Raw genomic sequence first — 19,858 nt, forward strand, 5'->3', positions numbered from 1 at the left:
CTATTTTTCAACATAATTTTTGGTCCCTGCCAGATTACTATACCTTACACACGGAATAGAAAAATTCAAACAAAAATCGATACTAGGCACAGCTGTTTTGCGTCCATAAAACACATCACTAGCTAGCAGTGCTGTACAATTCTCCGCTTTTAATTGAATTTATCAACACTACCCTGTCGTGCCCCAATAAAATTGCTTATTATTGCAGATTAACCACTGATAAGATATAGGTAGCTAAGTTTGATCGGGCTTCAATTAGGTGTCCCGGCTGACCAGTAAAGTGAAACACTTCCAAGTACCACGTGTGCTTTTGGAGGAAGCCTAAATTTTCTTTGTTTAAGAACGCAGTTTACGGTTGCAACAAACTGCAACAAGTGGAATTTTCGGGTGTAATAACTTTAAAAGCGGATAATCTTTGGACAAACGTGAGTACTGTATTCTAATGTTGTTGTGGGATTTGATAATACTAAATATCCATATTTCAAAATCTTTTGTGTGCAGTGGACGACTTCGAACTGGACGATTTGGACGACTTCGCCATGGATTTCTGGAGTATTTTCTTCTTTTTCGTACTGACCTTTCTGGTCATGAGTTGTTGCGGATATTGCTGCACCAGCAGGCGCCAGGGCGCAGTTCTCTCCAGTGAGTACAGACAATAAATATACAAATATCCATTATCCATCCATTATATTAAATGAAACCCCCGCGATGAGTCATTTCTCCACCCCACCAGCCAAATAATAAACCAAAAGGGAGGAGTTTTTCTGACTGAAGAAGAGCAAATATTCATTCGCTTCAGTGTGCGTGAGATTTACTGATTATAATTTGTATTTTTGTATATTCGTGCTAAGTAGTGATTAATATTTATGTACGCAAATCGGAGAGAAAGGCAGAGAGCTTTTCGGAAAGCTTCTTTGCAATTTTTAATGCTTCTGCTTCTCCCCTGATTCGTAAACAAAATCAATTAGGCTCACGCGTTTATTTAATTATTTTTATCAGCATGTGACAAAAGCCTAATTATCTAATTAAGTTTATTTGTGAGTTACCACATTTGAACTTTTATCTTATCCGTTTGGTTGCTTTCTGCACAGGCTTTTCCGCAAAAGCCACTGTAGATAGCAGTTGAGTATTGATATAAAAATGGGTTATTAAAGGATCCCTAAAGTTTCTGTATAATTTCCCATTTTTAGTGCATTTTTCCAACTGGGATTTTCACAATTATCATATTTATCACAGTTATCTATATTAAAATAGAGTATAGTATAGGCAGCAATCTAATTTTGATAGGATATAGAGTTATCTATGCCTACCATATAAAGCAACCATAAGCCAGTCTATTACTTAAATACATGTAATTTTCCTATTGTAAAATCACATGCACCTACAGTATTTAACCAAGATTTACTATTAGTTATTTAATTTATCATTCGAATTGTCATCAGAAAATATGTTTTTCTGTATTCTAGTGTCCCCACATAGTAACTAAAAAAAAAAAATCATTTTCTAATGTTTTTCTATAGAAATTAGTATCTTATTTTTATATAGAATTTGATTTCCTTATCAATGTTTATTTTCACCATGAATCTTGTTAGCAACTTTATTAAATCAAAATTATATTTTATTATATAAAAAAATATTTACAAATACCTTCATGTATTTCTTTTCTGACCAGGGAATTCCCTATTATTAACAATAATCATACCATTACTTTGCTCCCTTCTAGATTTAGGAATTTAAATGTTGGCTAGTGACTCATTTTCGGTAGCTTTTCTTCGATAACAGTGTGATTTATTTATTTTTATAGAGATAAGGCAATTGACAATTGTATCCAGGGCATTCTGCGTTCTGCAGTATTCACCGGAACTCTAAACCGATCACTTCGCTCACCCAACAGAAAAAAATAAGTTTTTCAAAATGGTTTACATCTACTTTGATGTGTGGTTCCCCATTACGATGGTGTTCTTTATAGTGGTCTTGATCCTGGTTCTGTTGCGGATCCGTCGAGCCCGTCGCCTTCGGGTGGCCACCGCTACTGTGATCAGAGATGGTGAGAGCAAGTCGTTAAATAACCATCACGATATGGTAATCGGCGGTCGTATCGGCGATTCTGGGAATAATCACTTCAGACAGCTCAGGCTATCGAAATTTAATCACGGCGTCTTTAAGTACCCAAAATCTAAGTCGCCATTTGCATTGGGCGCCTCTTGTTCCTGATTATCGCCTTAATTTACAAATCGTTAATGTTTTTATTCCATTCTCCGCAATCTGTGTTTTTTTAGCAAATGTTTGACGTCAAGACCCAGTGGGTTGTTCTTCTTTTAACCGGTATGATATTAAATTATATTTACTGGTGTTCAAATTAGGCGATATGGCATTGATTAGATGCCCCGAAAATAGTTTCGAACAAGGTACAGGCGGAAAACCCGGTTTCCAAGAGGTTTTTCCATTAGGTAACCGCACACAAGTTTGTTTTTGTTTGGAACTGAAAAGGTAATATATTGAAAAAGAATAGAATATATGACCTCTTGATGTATCGAGGACTTCTACACTTGGCTTAATGCTATCTCTTAGTAAGCCTGCATTTCTTTAATATTTTAGTTGTATTGTTTTTATACTTGAGGCAGTCCATATATACTTATAGGTTTATTGCCTTGTTGCGATATATGAGACGCTTTCCTCGACGGATTGTAAACAATGGGCTACTGTTGGCTGAGTACTTCAGACTGACAGGTTTTTATTTCCTTCGATTCTGCTGAAAAGTCATTATTGGCAGGAGGAAGACCGATGTTGGCCGGTGTTTTTCCTTCTCGTCTTTCATTTGTTTAGCCTGGGTAGCGGCTAGGGCCGATAAGGTGTAATTAAATTATTTGATTACTGCTGACGTACATCCGAATCGCAGATTTGTGGGAATAATGTTAAGGGTAATCGCATGCCTCGACAAGAGCTGATGAGGATCCCCCAAAAGTCATAAATTTCGGAGGGAAATCGAAACCTAATTTCTCTTTTGATTGATGCGGACTATTGACGCAGGTTTCAAGCTGTAAATATAATGTCCACTTGAGAACTTTTATGGTTCCCCCCGATTCTATGCTAGCTTTTAACTTCGGTATCAGGACTATATGGCGTCTTTAAGCCGATTAAATGGGGCAGCGCGTCACGGAACGAAGGGGAGCTAATCTTATCGGTATTTCAACCCAATGCCTTCGGGCTGGGTCTGTGAGCGATCCGAAGAGTGCCTGTAGTCTGTGGACTTACAAAAGTCGGCGAGGAGTCTCCTCCAGTTCGCAATCATTGTCCAACGTCTGCGCAATGAACACGAGGAACGCATCGGCGTAGCTCCAAACTTTCGTCGAAACATCCCCAAAGAAGACTGTCTGCCAAATCGAATCTGTTAGTTAGTTTATTGTAATTAAATTAGTTGTAAATCGGAACAATGCCGCACGTACCGGAAGAGAAGGACCTGGAGATCTCCACTATTGTCCTGTGCTCCATATTCGTTGTGGTCCTTTGCGCCGTCCTGGTGCTCATAATCCGTTCGGCGATCCGTAAAAGGAATCAACGGCTGGCGGACAAGGGCGTCATCGAAGCAAGTTAGTATCTCTAGATCAAACTGGAGAAGTCCTAGTCCTCAGATTCGTTCCTGTCTTGTGTTTAAGCTACTGTGTATCAAGTTCCTGTGTCTTAAGTTTTCTGTGTTTTAAGTTTACGGTGTTTCAAGTATCCTGTGTTTAAAGTATATCAAGTTCCTGTGCGTTTTGTTTGTCTAAAGCCACACTTTTTGTACTACGTTGATAATAAGAGTCCTAATATATATGTATTTGCTTGACTTTGATTTGTTGTTTTTTTGTTATTTATTTTTATGTAAATGAATTTACTTGTCTAACATTTAAACCAATGTTAATTTAATTGAATTGAGTTCTGTTGAAAACAAAACATATTTTAGCTGAGATTTCTACCTTCCGTTTGCTGTGAAAGATAATTCCTATTTTCCCAAGAGCCTAAAAGCAGGCTGCAGAAATAAAAGAATAGTTTTCAATTTTACTTCAACAAATAGTGCCGTAGATTAAGCCAAAAACAGTTGTCTTGTTGTGCTTGTTTGTTATTTATTTATACAGACAACACAAAACATATTTATTTTTCATCTTCGACCACACAGTGTTGAGTATTTTTTTCCGCCACCTTTGGCTAAGTCACTGTTAATGCTTTTCAAGTTTATTGACTAAAGTTCTAAAACAAAGAACACACTTGGGAGTATCTTTGAGGCAAATGTGATGGTTTTAACTTGATATCTCGCTTGAAATCAACATGTGTTTCAAAGTTTTGGCCTAAGCAAGTACCAACTTTATTTTTAGTTGCCAGAGCCTTTCATTAGTTTTTGTGGCCTCAAGTCGAGCAGTCGAGCGGGGAAATTTCTTTCTTTCTTGTAAAGAAATATAAAATATTCAATGGGTTTTGAGGAGTTTATATTTCCAATATTCTTGATCATTATGATGAGTATACTAGCTCTGGGCCTGGTCCTCCGGTGCTGCATGGCCATCAAGTACGTCATAAAGCGAGTGAGATATTCATGTGAGTAAAATGAGTAACTCAGCATTGGGAATTCCATTTCATTCACAGCAGCAAGCTTGGGGTTTTCCCGCAAACAGAAACGTAGACTTGTTGGAGATCTGCTGCTGAGCTGTCGATTCTCTCGCTTACAAAATTGCTGATCAGTTTATTTTCTGAGCTCGTTGCGGTGAAACGTATTTTAGTATATATAATTTTCAACATGCCTTACAATTTCGACGAAAGGGATCCGGATGCCATTGGATACCATATACCATATAGGACCTACAAGGCTGTTATAATTGCATTTGCCATTCTTTGGATTTGTGTTGTGTGTTTTTGGAAGTGTTGCAAGTGCCGAAAGGATAAAGGTATGCATTAAATATGACCTTCCATATATCAGTGAGAGTGAGGTATTTTCACAAGGAAATTATTGCATTAACTATCTAAATCAACGAGTAGGGAGCATTGTTTATTTGGCTTAATCCTCATTATTGCTTGTGATGTGCTTGACTGTCTGACCCGGTTTTGCTTAACCACAACCAAAAATATAAGGATGAATCCCTATCTTATCTGCCAGAATAGTCAAGTTTTTCTTTATTTTTGCATCTGGTTACCTGAAACTAAAGTTTGGATGCCAGTTTTCTCTCGCAGCTCGTGGACAACACTTGTGGTTTAATTATGACTATTTTATTTCTGATAAAAATGTCTTAATTTTGATAATGGTGATCATTATATTAATTCTTCTTTACGGTTGTATAGCGTGTTGTAATTGTTTAATAGCAAAAGAGAAAAATCATAATTATAATAAGTGTAAGTTTCAAATCTTTGGCAACCTTTATGGCTTCCGTTGAGTTTTTAGAGTCACCATCAAAATGACTAACAGTGTCAATATTTCCCCTATTTGCATTTGTCTAAATATCATTATATGATAAGATTTCTTGTGTTCAGTTTGGTTCTGTAGTTGGTGATATTCAGACATGGATAACTCTTACCTTATTCTTCCTTGGACTGCAAGGGATCTACTTTTCAACAAGTACTTCCTGGCCTTAGTCGTGCTTTTTGGTTTGATAATTATTTGGGATTTAGTAGCGTGCTTAAGCCTCTTCAAAAGCAGGCCGAAAAGAGGTGAACAGGGAAGCTGTGAGTATTTCTTAATTCCGTGATATTGATTTTAATATTATTGGAAAATAAGTGTATTACAATTGTTACATTTGGTAACTTTTTTCTTAGACAAGTAATTTTCTTAGTTGAAGAAAGACCTTAGCTCATTCCTAGTTTCATCTTTATTGGAGTTGTGTTTCTATTTTTCATAGTTATCGGATCTAACATGCATTATTGCTATGTAGATTTTGAACTGTTTAATTAATTAGAAATATGTAAGTTATTCTGCCAAACAAAAAATACAAACATATTTAAGCAAAAGATTCTTATCTTCCCTTTTTTGAGATAAGTATCTGATCTAACCGGATTAAGTAATAAAGTTTAAGGTATGCCCATTGTGAGTCATACAATTTCAGGGTGCTATCTCAGAACTTTATCCCCCATGACTTTCTTGGGGTATTTGCCTTATGTAAATAAACTGAAACCCAACTCGGGGGAAAAAAGCTGATAGCCACATCTGCATCTATTATTATTTCCTCAGAACCTGTTTTTCTTTTCATTATTTGATGTCGTCATCGAAAGCTTCTGCGGTAGATTTATAAACTCGGTCTTGTAAAATGAGTGTTATTATGATTATATGGGTATTACCCATAATATATTTCTTTGGTTTCCTATCGGCAAAGTTTATTTATGGAAGAAATATTCAAGTCATTGTCTGAAAGAAGTGCACGATACGTGATTTTAGCAATCAGTTGAACGTAGATTTTTGTTTATTTCAATATGTCTGGAATTTTAATCAAAAGGCGTTCTTGGGATTATTCAAGTTCTTGTCGTTAAAATTTATTTAAAAGGAATTTAAGTATTTCAATTAGCCTGTCTATTGGTAAACCATCTCCTTATCAGTAGAGAAATTGTTCAAAACAAAATTGATTGAACCCTAGTTTGTCATCCGATACCTAAAGAATGATTTTAGACTAAAGCCCAAAATACTTCACAACAAATATGATGGCTCTATCTTGGTATTATTAGGTTTAGGACTTCGAGTGGTTAATGATTAGTGCCTTTTTTCGTTATTACATTTGTGAAATATATATGTATACTTATAAAACTAACAGTGATTATATTTCCTAATGTGCGATGTGCGATAATGCCAATCAATTTATGATATTATCAATAAGCTAATGGCGTCTAGAAAGGATAAATGGAGTGACGTAAATCCTGAATTGCTGGGTCATCCGGTAAATGGATTACGTGAAAGCCATTTAGTTGAGTTTTCGACGTTTCTCCAGAATGAATGCCACCATTTGGGATTTGTTAGATCATATCTCGGAGCGACAGCACTTCATCTGGACGTTTCTGTTCCTTGAGGCGGGTATCCTGTCGCTTTTGGTGGCCCTAGCAGTGCTATATGCCTTAATACTTGTTCGGAACTCGGAGGATTTTCATTTTCAGTAAAGAGCGAATTATGGAGAACAACGAAACTCAGGTGATCTCAGGCTACCTGCTGGAGTCACAGCAGCAGCAGCTTCAGGAGCCGTGTTCTATCTTCTACTTGGTGATTCGCATCGGCATTAAATTATTTCTTCTGGCATTTATCTGTTTTGCACTATATTGGAAGCGTCGTCGGGCTCTCAACAATCCAAGTAAGTTGCGGGAGACGTGTGGGAGAACTGTGTGTCCTTATCACTGATAAGTGCTATCTTTATGAGAGTGCGATTGCCCTTTTCTTTTGGCCATTACGGGCATATTTCTCGAGTGCCAAATCCATCGTCGCCGTTTTTAGTTCTACGCTTCTGTTTAGTCTTTGTGCGCCGCTTACTCAGTTAGTATCGAGAAATCATGGATGATTCCGGCATCTACTGGATACTCTTCTTCACCTTATCTGTATTCTTCATGACCTCCGCTGCGGTCTTCCTTACACGAGGACGTACCCAAAGAGCGGCTTTAACCAAGGGTGCAGGTGTGTCTATGTGTGGTTGGTGGAATAAAACCCTTGGCGAGGCGATAATCCTTTCAAAAATAACAGTAGTTTTCAATATAGTATGAATAGCTTTCCTCTCGATGATTGAATTCTTGTGAATGGTGAAAATTGGAAATCCAAAATATGGGCCAGATAAGAGAAAAAAGTGTAATTTATATATAAAGTTATCAGTTATTTGGAGATCTCTGATAACACTTTTGTATTTATAAAACAGCCAAAAGCTTTAATCAGTCATATTCGTCGTCTCAATGTGTTAACACCGGATTCTTTCGATCCGAATATTTATCGCCATGGAGGATTATGTGATTCCCATTATAGCTTTCTCAGTTTTCCTGATAATTGCCACTTTAATGATCACTTTGCAGTACTGCCTGGTTAAGAGATTCAGAGGGAGAGCTGCACATGTTACATACGACAGTAAGTTAGCCAGTTCAAGTGCAATATTGATATCATATTATCAGATTAGAAAGAGCTGAAAGACAGTGTGATTGTGAACAGTGAAATTACCTAGTGTATTCCCTTGTTGTTATAAAGATTTCATTAGAGCAGTGACGAGTGATAAGATGACTTTTAATCAAGTCCGGAAAGAACACAAGTGCTTGTTGGAAGGTGATTTCAAATAAATTCCATTGTAAGCCCTTTGAAAACCAGTTCGAATTGTATTCCTTGTAACAGAGCACCAGTCGGATTCCGGAGATTGAAATAATATTCGCCATGAAGAATTATTGGGTTCCGATTATAGGATTCTTAGTATTTTTTTTAATTGCGGTTTGTCGTAACCTTAAAACAAAGGCTAGAAATGTTACTAATGAAAGTAAGAAGTCAAAATCAAGTGCAATAAGTCATCTAATATAGCTAACAATTACGTGGAAAAACATATTTAGAGGGTATTAGAGAACAGACGTAGTTACTGAACGGTGAAATGTGAGTGAAATAAGTGCATAAAAACCAACAAAAACCCTTTAGTATAAGTGTTTGCAAACAGGATTAAAGGGTGTTAAGAACGTATATATTTATTTAATGGGTAACAGCCTTTTTGAACTAATATAAAAGCATATAAAACCCACTAAAAGTTTATTTTTATAGTCAGTTAAAAATATGTTTCCGATCGGACTAAAAAACAAGAAACCGTTTATATTTTCATACTTTCTTATCTTTTGCGTTGTATTCACTGTGATCACATTATGTTGGTCCCTTGTAGAGTTGCTAAAGTATGATAATTTGGTACATTTACGATTATTTTATGTTAAAAATTGACAAATGACAAATGACAATGGGACGGTGAACTCCCTTTTCGGTTGCGATAAGGGCACCTAGCCCATAAAAAGCCCATTTGCAATTCAGTTGGTATCGTATTCCCCATCGAATAGCACCTTTTGAAATAGAACGGAAAATAAAGGGGAAATAATACTCGTTATGGAGGATTATTTAATTCCCATTATAGGATTCTCTGCATTTCTGTTATTAGCCGCACTGTTGTTCACTTTGCAGTACTGTATATGTAAAAAGTTAAGACAAAGGACTACAATTGTCACAAATCAATGTAAGAAATCAAAAATTAGAGGGTTTATGTGAAATATATCTATGAGTAATCAAACTAGAGTTCAAGTACTCATGAGCACATGTGCCTGTTCCACGGTGAACTCCCTTTTCGGGTGAGATAAGGGCACGGCACTCTATCCATTGAAAACCATAATCAGTTGGAATCGCGTTCCCCGTTGAATAGCACCTCTTAAATTCGGGAAAATCAAAATAAACCAAATAATAAATCGCCATGAAGAATTACGTAGTGCCCATCATAGCAGTTTCCGTTTTCATTGTCATTGGCTGTCTGATGTTTACACTTTTCTGTTGTCTGGTCAGGAAACTCCAAGGCATGGCCAGGGCTCAAAGTAGGGCTCAAAGAGTGATTTCTAGTGCAATTGATGTAGTTATTTGTGTTAAAAACAAGAGTGTGAAAACATATGTACGAATTGGCTATGTCACCGGTGAACGCAATCGCTTATCACCGCGATTGGCCATATAAACTTGGCCGCCATTGATTAGACATGGCTCGACGAGTGGCTCTTTGGCCATTCAGATGAAAGCTTTTTTGCAGTCTGCTTCGGTATCGTCTGGAAGGCGATTGTGTGTTCATTATTTCAAGTTCAATCCCCGTGTATAGATATCGGAAATGTGGGAATTTTTCGTAGCACTATGTATTGCCTTTACCATATTCATTGTGACATCGATTGTGGTTTGCATAAGGCGAAAGCAAAAGGCTGCCAGAAATGTGGGCTATACAATCAGCGAAGGTGGTGGTAAATGAAAAGATTATATATATATTACACTCGGAAAATGCACAAATTGATTGCATCTATTAAAAGTACTTGGTTACTTCTATATTTATTTTGTTGACATCAATGTATAAAATAGAAATATGCTGTAATTTTTTCCTTTTTGGTTAAAACTGAAGCCTCCACTATCTGTATAGCATTCGCTTATCGTTGGATTTTGGCCATATAATCGTTAGCCATAAAGATTAGACATAGTTCAATGCGTGGGTCAGAAGAGAACTGTTCCTGCAGTCTTTATCGATATCGTTTGCTAGGCGAAAGTGTTGTTTTTTGTTCTTTATAACAACGACTGCGGTTTGCATTAGGCGAAAGCAAAAGGCTGCCAGAAATGTTGGCTATGCAATCAGTGAAGGTGAAGACTACATGAAAAATGTTCTATTTCATGTCCAAGTCCAATTTTAACTTTATCACGTGTATTATGTGATATCTATAAAGCTATAAGGCTTATCTGTGCAATAGCAGCAATATGATAGAAGTATTAAATAAAAATCAATACTTAACACAGGAATATGGTCAGTTTAACGACTTGATTCTCAACATTTTTGGGATACAAATTGAGCTGGTATTAAAGTTTAGAGAATATTTAATTGGTTTCATCAAAAGTATAAGTAAAAAAATTATAATTAATTGATTCTAAATGATTTTAAGGAGTAAACACTGTACACTTTGTTTTCAATTGCAAAAAGGGGGAACTTTTTCTTTCTGTTTATGAAATTAATCAGAAATGGTGGCGACTTATCAGAGACCACTGCGACTCAAGTGGTTTCTGATGGGATGATGACTCACTATTATTATTATTGGCCCAGCAGTTCTTCCGTTTCTAATTTTCAATTTCTACTTTCTGCTTTTCCTCTCGTTGCAGCGCCCGTGGTGGTAACATCCGCCACCCACACTGCTCCTGGCGGATATCCGGTCACACAGCTGCCGCCGCCAGGATATCCTGCGGGCAATGCCTACGCTCCCGCTCCATATCCCGCTCAGACCACCGGGTAAGTGGAGAGTTAAAGCTAAAAGTGGAACATTTTCTATATCTCTCTCTCTTCTCTTTGTCTGTTCCGCAGTAATGTGACCGTCCAGATGCCGATGCCAATGGCCCAGCAGCACCAGCAGATGCCCATGCCGATGCCCGGGTAAGTTTGACCTTAAATCGAACCAACTGCAAATGCAAATGCAAATACTAATTAATTCGATTTTGTTTCGCCTTACACAGCATGCAGACGCATGGCGTGGCATATCCTCCCTATCCTGGCGCCGGGCCGGCCAACATGAATCCGCCGCCGTATGACATGGCCATGGCCAATCCTGGTCCGAGTGTTATGCCCGCCGGCTACGAGAAGCAGGCTCCTTACAATCCCAACTTTGCGCAGTGATTGGCCACTGCGAACTGACAGTGAAATCGATGTTCGTCGATCTGGTTTTGAGCCATTTTTCTTCATAGCTTTTATACTCTCTGCTTATTGGATGCATTAGTTCTTTACCTCATCCGTGTATCTGTGTACTTTAATTCTGCAAAAAAAACAAGAGAAAAATGAACTCTACATTAGACAACGATTCATTTCCTGACTGCCATGGGGAAAACCAAAGTGAGGGCGATCGCAAAACGAGCCATTTTTTTATATATATATTCCTTGTGATGTAAATATTACTTAAGCACAACCTAGTATTAATTTATACATCTATTTTAAGGAACATCTCCAAAAGAAAACAAACGAACGCCACATGAAGTGTTAATTGAAATAAAAAAGTGGAGTGCACATCAAATACAAACTAAAACTTATTTGTAGCGATGTGCACGGCCGCGAAGAAAAACAAAAAACCATAAAGGCAATTTGTTTTAATTATGATATGCCATCGAGTATTATTTTCAATTCAAAGCGTAGAGTTATAAATGTTTTTCTAAAGATTAGCACTACGGTTTATACAGGCCTGGTTTCATTTGATGGTTTATTTTTATTCCGAGTGATTGCGAATTTATTTAATTTAGTTTTTTGTCCATTTGATTATGCTTGCCATAAGCCATACAATTTTATCACTCTAGTTGATTAGTCAGTATTTTAAAACATATTTCTTGCTTGCATATCAATCCCAAAGCCCTGAAATTAGATTCCCTCAACTAATTAGATTGGTTATGGTTTCACTGCGAATATTGTTAGCACTTAAGTTGGATTTAGTCGTCAGTTGAGTTTTCCATTGCTACGCTGGAGAGGATGCATCTGACAATACTTTTGGTCTGCGTCGGTTCCTGTCTTCTGACTCTAGAAGCCGAAGGGATCCACCCTACAGATGGGTCACATAAAAATGAAACTCTGTGCCGGCCCGATCTCTGTCCGCACTCTGACGAGCATTTGGGCTGCTTAAGCAACAATGTAGGTTTCAGTCTCTGAAGTTTCTTACTGAGGATCTAAATTTCCCCATTTTACTTGCAGACTTATGGCAAGAAATGCGGCAAGGGCGCCCAAGTCATCCATGTAAACGGTGGCCTTAAGCTGGGTATCCTCGCGCAGGTTAATACGCTGCGCAACTACATAGCCAGCGGAGCGGGAAAGTTACCAGTGGCCGGCCGCATGCCCACTATGGGCTGGGATACCAATCTGCAGCGTCTAGCCGATCTCCAGGCCCGCCAGTGCGACGAGAATTATAGGTTTTGTGCCAACACAAACAAGTATCGCTATGTGGCCACCACCGAAATCAAGGGTATGATTGGTAAGCACACCAATGTACGGAATGTGATTCTTTCAAGGTTCCTGCCCGAGATGTTTCTGGATGTCTTGGACTGTAAAATGGACAGTGACCATCGCTTGGAACCCATCAAGCAGGGGTAAGTTATTATTTGAGGTATCCAAGATAGTTTACACCATCTCCTATTCTTGCAGCTCCTGTGTGGGTCACTATGTACCGCTGATTGAGGATCATGGCGACCGGATGGGCTGCGCCATTCGCGTGGAGGCACAGAAAAACAATAGGGACAAGGCACACAAAAAGAAAAAGAAGAAGTCTCGCGAGGATCGATCCGTGAACATCAACCTCATCTGTCACTTCTCGCGGGCCAATGTGAACAGTCAGAAGCACTACGAGGAGGCCAAAGACCCCACTTCGAAATGTGTCACCGGATCGAACCGAATGTACTCGTATCTGTGCAGCCGCCAGGAGGTGGTGGATGCCAATATAATTACGAATGAAACCAGACACCTCGCATCCATATGAATCAATCGAATTGTGTCCCAATATAAGCATGACTTTTTGATTAAATGGTACATTCGTTGTGGTAGACTGAGGCTTGGTACGTAGAGCGATAGCTGCGCTTCAACGGAAATCGATTCGGTAGCAAACTCTATAAGAGGCAAACTGTCGGTTTCGTCAAGATGTTGGACACCATGTGGCCGTCGTTGCCGTTGCTGCTGCTGCTGATTCAAAGAGGGCAACAGCTCCAGGCCTTCGACTACTGCGATCCGACCCTGTGTCCCGGTCCCGAGAAGCACATAGCCTGCAATAACTTTGGTGTAACTATGGCGCATTACTTAGCCAGATCTTTTCAATACTGATTTTGATTCTAATTTCAGAGGCTGGCGGATAGCTGCAGTCCGGATGCGCACTTGGTGCGGATAACTAAGGCCCGTCGCACCATGATCCTTAATGAGCTGAACGAGTACCGGGATAAGGTTGCTGGAGGCTATCTCTTGGGCTTCAGTCCGGCCACCCGAATGGCCACGCTGCAATGGGACCAGGAGCTGGCCAGTTTTGCTGAACTGAACGTTAAGCGCTGCACCCTGGCCAATGATCATTGCCGGAACAGCGAGCAGTTTCGCAACGTGGCCCAGGTGGTAGCCGAAGGCGGCTGGGTCCGGGATCCGATCAAAGAGCCTAGAGGTCCTGTGAGCAACCATCCCGAGGATGAAGTGATCAAGGCAACGCTGGATCAGATGTTTGCCGAGTACAAGGAGTGCAGCATGCGTGATATCTTGGCCTTCAGCCCGCCCGGCAACAGGTAGGTTAATGCACCAGCACCGCTCACCCTACTCGAATCTGAATCCTTCTCATCAGACTTCTCCATTTGTGGATCAGTCGGTGCTTTGCCTACTTCACCCAGCTCGTCCGGGATAGCACCACCCATGTGGGCTGCGGCATTCTCCGGCAGACAAGCAACACCACCAAGGGGGATGGTCAGTGGGTGCTCAATGTCCACCAGTACATGACCTGTAACTTTAACCGGGCGGACGAGGTCAATGCCCCCGTCTACCAGAGCGGCGACCGACCGGCCACCGATTGCCGCAGCGGACCCAATCCCGTCTTCATCAACCTGTGCTCCGTCAATGAGAAATATGCCAGTGGCAGCCCACAGGGGTATTTCTGAGCTCAGGCGGGAGTGGGAGCGGATTCGGAGCAGGTTTATCCTGCAGTGTTACAGATACAAACATTTCTTATATAAATATAAGTAAAAGATACAAATGGAGGTGGCTCCGTTTGCCTAGTTTTCATCGATACTAATTATTTTCTATACTTGTGTTTGGATAGATTAATATTTCAGGATCTTAGGGAAGATTTAATACCTCAGAAAATTCATCTTATCTGGCAAAATCACAATCATATTTGTCATATTTTTTACAAAAAGTACAATCAGCTAATAAAAAGCTACAAATGTATTTAAACTTAAATGAATTATTTTTTCAACATTTTCTCTTTGACCCTGCCATATATTTTTTTGCGTTACTTTTTTCCACACATTTATTTATAATATCATTGCCATTAAATATGTCAATAGTGAGTCTCTTTGTTTGGCAAATACAATTAGGAATAAGCTGATAAGTTGTGCAAATAAAATACAATTCTGTGGTTGCTGCCAAAAAGAAATCATTAACGAGTGGCACTAAAAAAGTGTAGCTAATTAAATTACATTTCATATGAAATTGAAATAATTTAGGTTTTTCCATTAATTATGGTTTTATTCATTGTGCTGACTTCATTGTTTTTTTGTCGCCACAAAATTTCTTCTTTCTATTTAAATTACTATTTGTTTGACGATAGAGAATCCTAGTTGAATCACACTTTAATTCCATGGCCATTATTATAATGAATCTGATTCACCCGAGAGGGGTTCGGGCAAATTGAAATGTGTTTCCCCCGCACACTGCTCCTTGCTGGGGGGATCCTGCATCCTGCATCCTGCGGACTCGCTGTTTTCGCACCTAGGCAACTGCCAGTCAAAGTCAGCAGCACGGTCGCAAAAAAGTTCGTTGACAACTTTAGCAAACAAATTTTTTTATCGCGCACTTGCCACACCTTCGTGGTTTTTTTATTTGTTTTTATATTCAGTTTTATTCATTTTTTTCGCTGGAAAAAATGGCAAGCGCAGCGTGAAATACGCAGCAACCGCAAATGGTCCGAAACGTACAAAATATACATCCGAAAATATCTAGCAATTTCGGCTAAATTTAGTAACAAAAAAATAAAAACTATTTTGCTGTTGATAGAATGATTTATTCAATTGTAAAATGTGCTCTCGATTGTGTCAGAGTTTTGCATTAAAAGAGAATCGTGAGAACGGTTGCATATGTCGTGCTTAAATAAAGATATACTGTATTATATGAGTATATATTTTACGCTCAGCCATAGACTCGTTTCAAGACTGTAAAAAATGTATAAGTTGTATTTAGGAGATTCTGAAAGAGCTCCAAGGTAATCGGTCGAATATTGCCAAGGAGTATCTTTAAGATGAAAGAAGCTAAATGAGTTGTATTATAATCAATGTAGAGTTCACTCACCGATGCTGGCCTTTGGGCCCTCATCATCATAAAAATTATATTTTTGCGAACAGGAATTTCGTAGGTGAACCACTCCGTCTCGTAGGCTGCTGTGGCCACGGCCAGATTCTGTTCCCTCAGCTCATTGGCATACCAGTAAAGGGCCAGGATTTGGGCCAAGATCATGTTGATGTACATGCAGATAATGATTATCTGTCCAATACCGTTTACCTATGGATATATTGAATAATTCTTTAAACTTTAAATATGATATTAATAAAAAATATTAATAGAAAATGTTATTCATATGTTAAATTTGGTGAGACTTATCGATACATAATTCAATATATTGAGACCGCTTCGTAGCACAAAACTTAATTATTTCTAAATTTATTCGATTTGTTTCGACACTTTAGCTTTCGATCGATATATTAAATATAATGTGCATTTATTATTTCCTATATAAACTCACGATAATAAGCAAAAAGAGTAAAGCACAGAGCAGAGCCGAAAAGGCAAGTAGCTCGAAGAGGAACATCATTGTGGTCAGCTCATTGATGTGATCCATATACTCTATAATGCTCTGCTGATAGCGAATGCAGTCCACAATCTCCTCCGCCAACTTCCGGTTATCTCGTTGACCAAACGGATGCAGTTTGGCGACCCGGCGAAGGCGATGCTGCAGAGCCTTGCACCGCACGATTCCGAACATAATCAGGGCCACGATAAGACTGGTGTAAGGAATGTACATACAGCAGCCCATCGGGGTGATGACCATCTGGAAGACGTACCACAACTGGTAGTATGGGGTCTCGTACTCATTGACCCCAGGAATCCTGCTGCCAAAGGGAAGAACTGTGCATATAAAACAGTTTATAATTATTTCTTTCCTGCAGAAAAATGCAATTAATCCACCTCTTTCGCTCGAGGATAGAGGATATAGGCCGAAACCCACACAGGTGAGCAGTCCAAAGAATAGATTCCCCCTGGCCATCAGTTTGCCAACCCGGTTCAGCTCATCCAGCTCCTGGGTTATATAGCCATCCCTCAGATTCACCAGATCGTAATAGGCTTCGGCCAGTTTGTTGATCAAGGATACGTAACTATCGTGGTCGAGCAGTAAGAGAATGGCCCGCAGCACAGTATTTATCCACAAGACCAGCATATAAGAGTTGCGGATTATTCCAATGAGTCCTTCCGTGGTACTTATCATGTACATCAGTTGAGTAAAGATGTGAAAGGTGGTCAGGCCGATGCATATATACTTTTTCACATTGTCATCGTACAGAAGAGCCCAGAAGCGCAGGATGCGAATGTTCATGTAAATTAACTGAATGTCCTCGAACATGGCTTAATCACTTGACTTGAGTTTCTAATGAAATTCTGAGGAATTCCACTTCTACTGAGACCTTTTATAGGGTTTACCCAGAGGGAGATTCTTGAATTTATATACCCTTTTAAGAGCATTACAGTTTTTAAAGTGTATTCTAAACTTACGAGTCAATTATAAACTTTTGTATTAATATTAAAGAACCTTTGTTTTCCTAAAGCCATATATACTGATATACTATATTTATGTATTTATAAAATAACCTATTCAATCCGAATTAGATATTAAGGGTATTAAGGTTTCTTTATACCTGCATTTTATTGCTCTGGCACACGTCTTGCATGGACTCCCAGCTCGTTCTCATTTGGTTGCAATTTCTGCCTAAATTGCCAATGATTTTGCAATATTTCTGCCATTGAAAAAATAGCATTGATTTGCTGCTTTTCATGGGCCTTCTATTGATTCTATTTGTGAATTATAATCAGAGGAGGAGGAGGAGATGTAATGGGCAAAACTATTGCCAGTTATCCTGGCTTATGGCACTTGAATGTATTTTTCATTATACAAATTAGGAAACCAGCAGGTGCTTGCCATTTCTAATGCAATCGATTTGATTATATTCGAAACTAATCAAATGTAATCAGTCTAATGTGTTTCACTAATAGTTGCACTGCACTTTAGGTTAGATGGTGTAATTAGCATTTAAATTGTAGATAAGGCTTATCGATCTAAGATAGTATGTTTAAACAAACCTGTGAGTGAGTGATCTGGTGATAGAAAAAGCTTTAATCAAGAGCTTTGTAAAGCTTTGCTGGGGCTATATGTCTCTAAATTAATCAGTTGACTTCCAACTCTCGCCCTTGGCAGTCCAATTACGTTTTTGTGGGTGGTGACATCATGGATGGTCAGTGGCTCGTAGTGCTCGCTTTGTTTATTGTGGTGCTCGGATTGCTCTATAAATGGTCGGTGGCTAAATATCACATATTCCGGGAGAGGGGCGTGGCCCATGAGAAGCCATGGCCACTGATAGGCAATATACCCATACGTTCCATATTTGGTGGAGTGCCGGTATTGAAATACATGCTCCAGATGCATCTGAAATACACCGGATCCCCAGTTTATGGTATTTATGCTCTAAGGGATCCCTACTTCTTCGTCCGAGATCCAGAGCTCATCAAGCTAATTGGCATAAAGGAGTTCGATCACTTTGTCAATCACTATCAGATGCAAAACAACATTCAGGAATCGATACTGTCCAAGAGTCTAATGTCCCTGCAGGATGGACGCTGGCGGGAGATGCGCAATATATTGACACCGGCCTTTACTGGTAGCAAGATGCGGGTCATGTACGACCTGATCCATTCCTGCAGCATTGAGGGCGTACTCTATGTCCAGGAACAGCTCCAGTCCGGCAGCGCTGGGAGCATCGACCTGGAAATGAAGGATTACTTTACGCGTTTCGCCAACGATGTGATTGCCACCGTTGCCTTCGGGCTCAGCGTCAACTCGTTCAGGCGCAAAGATAACGAGTTCTTCCGCATCGGCCAATCCCTGTCCATCATAAGCGCCTGGTCGGTGGTTAAGGCCATGCTCCATGCCCTGGTACCCCGGCTCATGAAGGTGCGTATGCCCCACCCGGGTGTCACTCCAATCTCTCTGAAGATTTTCACTTCGATAAGTGATTCGTATTGACACTTGTTCCATTGTTCTGCCATCGATTTTCTTTTGTTGTCTTGGTTCTGTTTCATTCATTTATTTTCTTTTTGCACAAGTACAAGTTACTTTTAAGGTCCATTTATAACAAAAAAATATCCACAGAAACTTAAACAATACATGTCATCGTATATTTTCGTACAGCTTCTTCGCATTCAGGTGTTGGACACCACCAAGATTGATTACTTCACCAGTCTGGTTAATGTGGCAATGAAATACCGGCAGGAGCACAATGTGATCAGGCCGGATATGATCCACCTGCTGATGGAGGCCAAGCAGCTGAGGCATGCCGAGCTCAAAGATCAGACGAAGGATGCGCGGTACTATAAGGAGTTCACCGACGAAGACCTATTGGCCCAGTGCCTGCTCTTTTTCTTTGCTGGATTTGAGATCATCTCCTCCTCCCTGTGCTTCCTCACCTACGAGCTCTGCTTGAATCCCAAAGTGCAGGATAAGTTGTACGAAGAGATCCTGTCCGTAAATAAGGAACTAAATGGTCAACCTTTGTCCTATGACAAACTAACCAAGATGCGATATCTGGACATGGTGGTGCTGGAGGGTTTGCGTAAATGGCCACCGGCTATAGCCACGGATCGGGTGTGCTGCAATGACATTGATTTGTGTGATGAGAATGGTGCGAAATTGTTCGCCGCCCGAAAAGGGGATGTCTTCCAGATACCAATCTTTTCGCTGCATCGTGATCCCGAAAACTTCCCAGATCCGGAGACCTTTGATCCCGAGCGATTTGCCGAGGAGCGAAAGGATGAGCTGAAGCCCTTCACATTCCTAGCGTTCGGAGTGGGTCCTCGGAATTGCATTGGTAATCGGATGGCCCTCATGGAGCTCAAGTCGATTGTCTACCAGCTTCTGCTGAATTTCAAGATGCTGCCGGCTGAAAAGACCACCAGGGATATGCTGGAGGACATTGTGGGTCACGGACTGAAGCCAAAGAGCGGCTTCTGGCTGAAGTTTCAGAAGCGTCAGTAAAAAACAGAAGAGAAAAACTTCGATTGCATCTTTGTTCATTAATCGACTGCAGATTTTTCAATTAAAACTCGCATGCACCATTAATCAATCAGAGCAAGGGGCGATGGCGGGGGGGATTTATTTA

At 39.7% G+C, this 19,858-nt stretch overlaps 5 protein-coding genes across 21 annotated transcripts; 4 read left to right on the forward strand and 1 right to left on the reverse strand.

Moving 5' to 3' along the window:
* The first annotated feature begins 93 nt into the window (after positions 1-93).
* Positions 94-11,789, forward strand: LOC110179229 (uncharacterized). 14 transcript variants are annotated; one of them, XM_020946677.2, is made up of 5 exons: positions 94-425; positions 502-642; positions 10,829-10,955; positions 11,028-11,096; positions 11,177-11,789. In XM_020946677.2, exons 2-5 carry the CDS (start codon positions 540-542, stop codon positions 11,334-11,336), a joined length of 459 nt encoding a protein of 152 aa, XP_020802336.2. In that variant the 5' UTR covers positions 94-425; positions 502-539; the 3' UTR covers positions 11,337-11,789. The 14 variants fall into 14 exon arrangements, with proteins under 14 accessions (XP_020802336.2, XP_020802327.2, XP_086684261.1 ...); XM_020946668.2 differs by lacking the exons at positions 94-425; positions 502-642 and adding an exon at positions 1,810-2,047; XM_086828135.1 differs by lacking the exons at positions 94-425; positions 502-642 and adding an exon at positions 2,101-3,590.
* A 258-nt stretch (positions 11,790-12,047) lies between these two features.
* On the forward strand, positions 12,048-13,234 carry antr (antares). Its single transcript, XM_020946651.2, has 3 exons — positions 12,048-12,332; positions 12,393-12,784; positions 12,840-13,234. Exons 1-3 carry the CDS (start codon positions 12,174-12,176, stop codon positions 13,168-13,170), a joined length of 882 nt encoding a protein of 293 aa, XP_020802310.2. The 5' UTR covers positions 12,048-12,173; the 3' UTR covers positions 13,171-13,234.
* Positions 13,235-13,302: 68 nt separating this feature from the next.
* Positions 13,303-14,814, forward strand: LOC110179217 (antigen 5 like allergen Cul n 1). The gene is made up of 3 exons (XM_086828133.1): positions 13,303-13,466; positions 13,527-13,951; positions 14,008-14,814. Exons 1-3 carry the CDS (start codon positions 13,329-13,331, stop codon positions 14,315-14,317), a joined length of 873 nt encoding a protein of 290 aa, XP_086684259.1. The 5' UTR covers positions 13,303-13,328; the 3' UTR covers positions 14,318-14,814.
* Positions 14,815-15,419: 605 nt separating this feature from the next.
* Or49b (Odorant receptor 49b) lies at positions 15,420-17,796 on the reverse strand. 4 transcript variants are annotated; one of them, XM_020946690.2, is made up of 4 exons: positions 16,620-17,796; positions 16,177-16,559; positions 15,726-15,935; positions 15,420-15,668 (listed from the first exon to the last, which is right to left on the reverse strand). In XM_020946690.2, exons 1-4 carry the CDS (start codon positions 17,050-17,052, stop codon positions 15,567-15,569), a joined length of 1,128 nt encoding a protein of 375 aa, XP_020802349.2. In that variant the 5' UTR covers positions 17,053-17,796; the 3' UTR covers positions 15,420-15,566. The 4 variants fall into 4 exon arrangements, with proteins under 4 accessions (XP_020802349.2, XP_086684265.1, XP_086684264.1 ...); XM_086828139.1 differs by having other exon boundaries at positions 15,420-15,935; positions 16,620-17,054; XM_086828138.1 differs by having other exon boundaries at positions 16,177-17,054.
* Positions 17,797-17,905: 109 nt separating this feature from the next.
* Positions 17,906-19,818, forward strand: Cyp9h1 (Cytochrome P450 9h1). Its single transcript, XM_020946642.2, has 2 exons — positions 17,906-18,654; positions 18,892-19,818. The coding sequence occupies exons 1-2, from the start codon at positions 17,932-17,934 to the stop codon at positions 19,732-19,734; spliced, it is 1,566 nt and encodes a 521-aa protein (XP_020802301.2). The 5' UTR covers positions 17,906-17,931; the 3' UTR covers positions 19,735-19,818.
* Positions 19,819-19,858: the final 40 nt, after the last annotated feature.

The sequence above is a fragment of the Drosophila serrata genome, unplaced genomic scaffold, assembly GCF_035046125.1.
Source record: "Drosophila serrata isolate PLE 108 unplaced genomic scaffold, ASM3504612v1 contig_184, whole genome shotgun sequence".
In the NCBI taxonomy this organism is placed as follows: Eukaryota; Metazoa; Arthropoda; class Insecta; order Diptera; family Drosophilidae; genus Drosophila; species Drosophila serrata.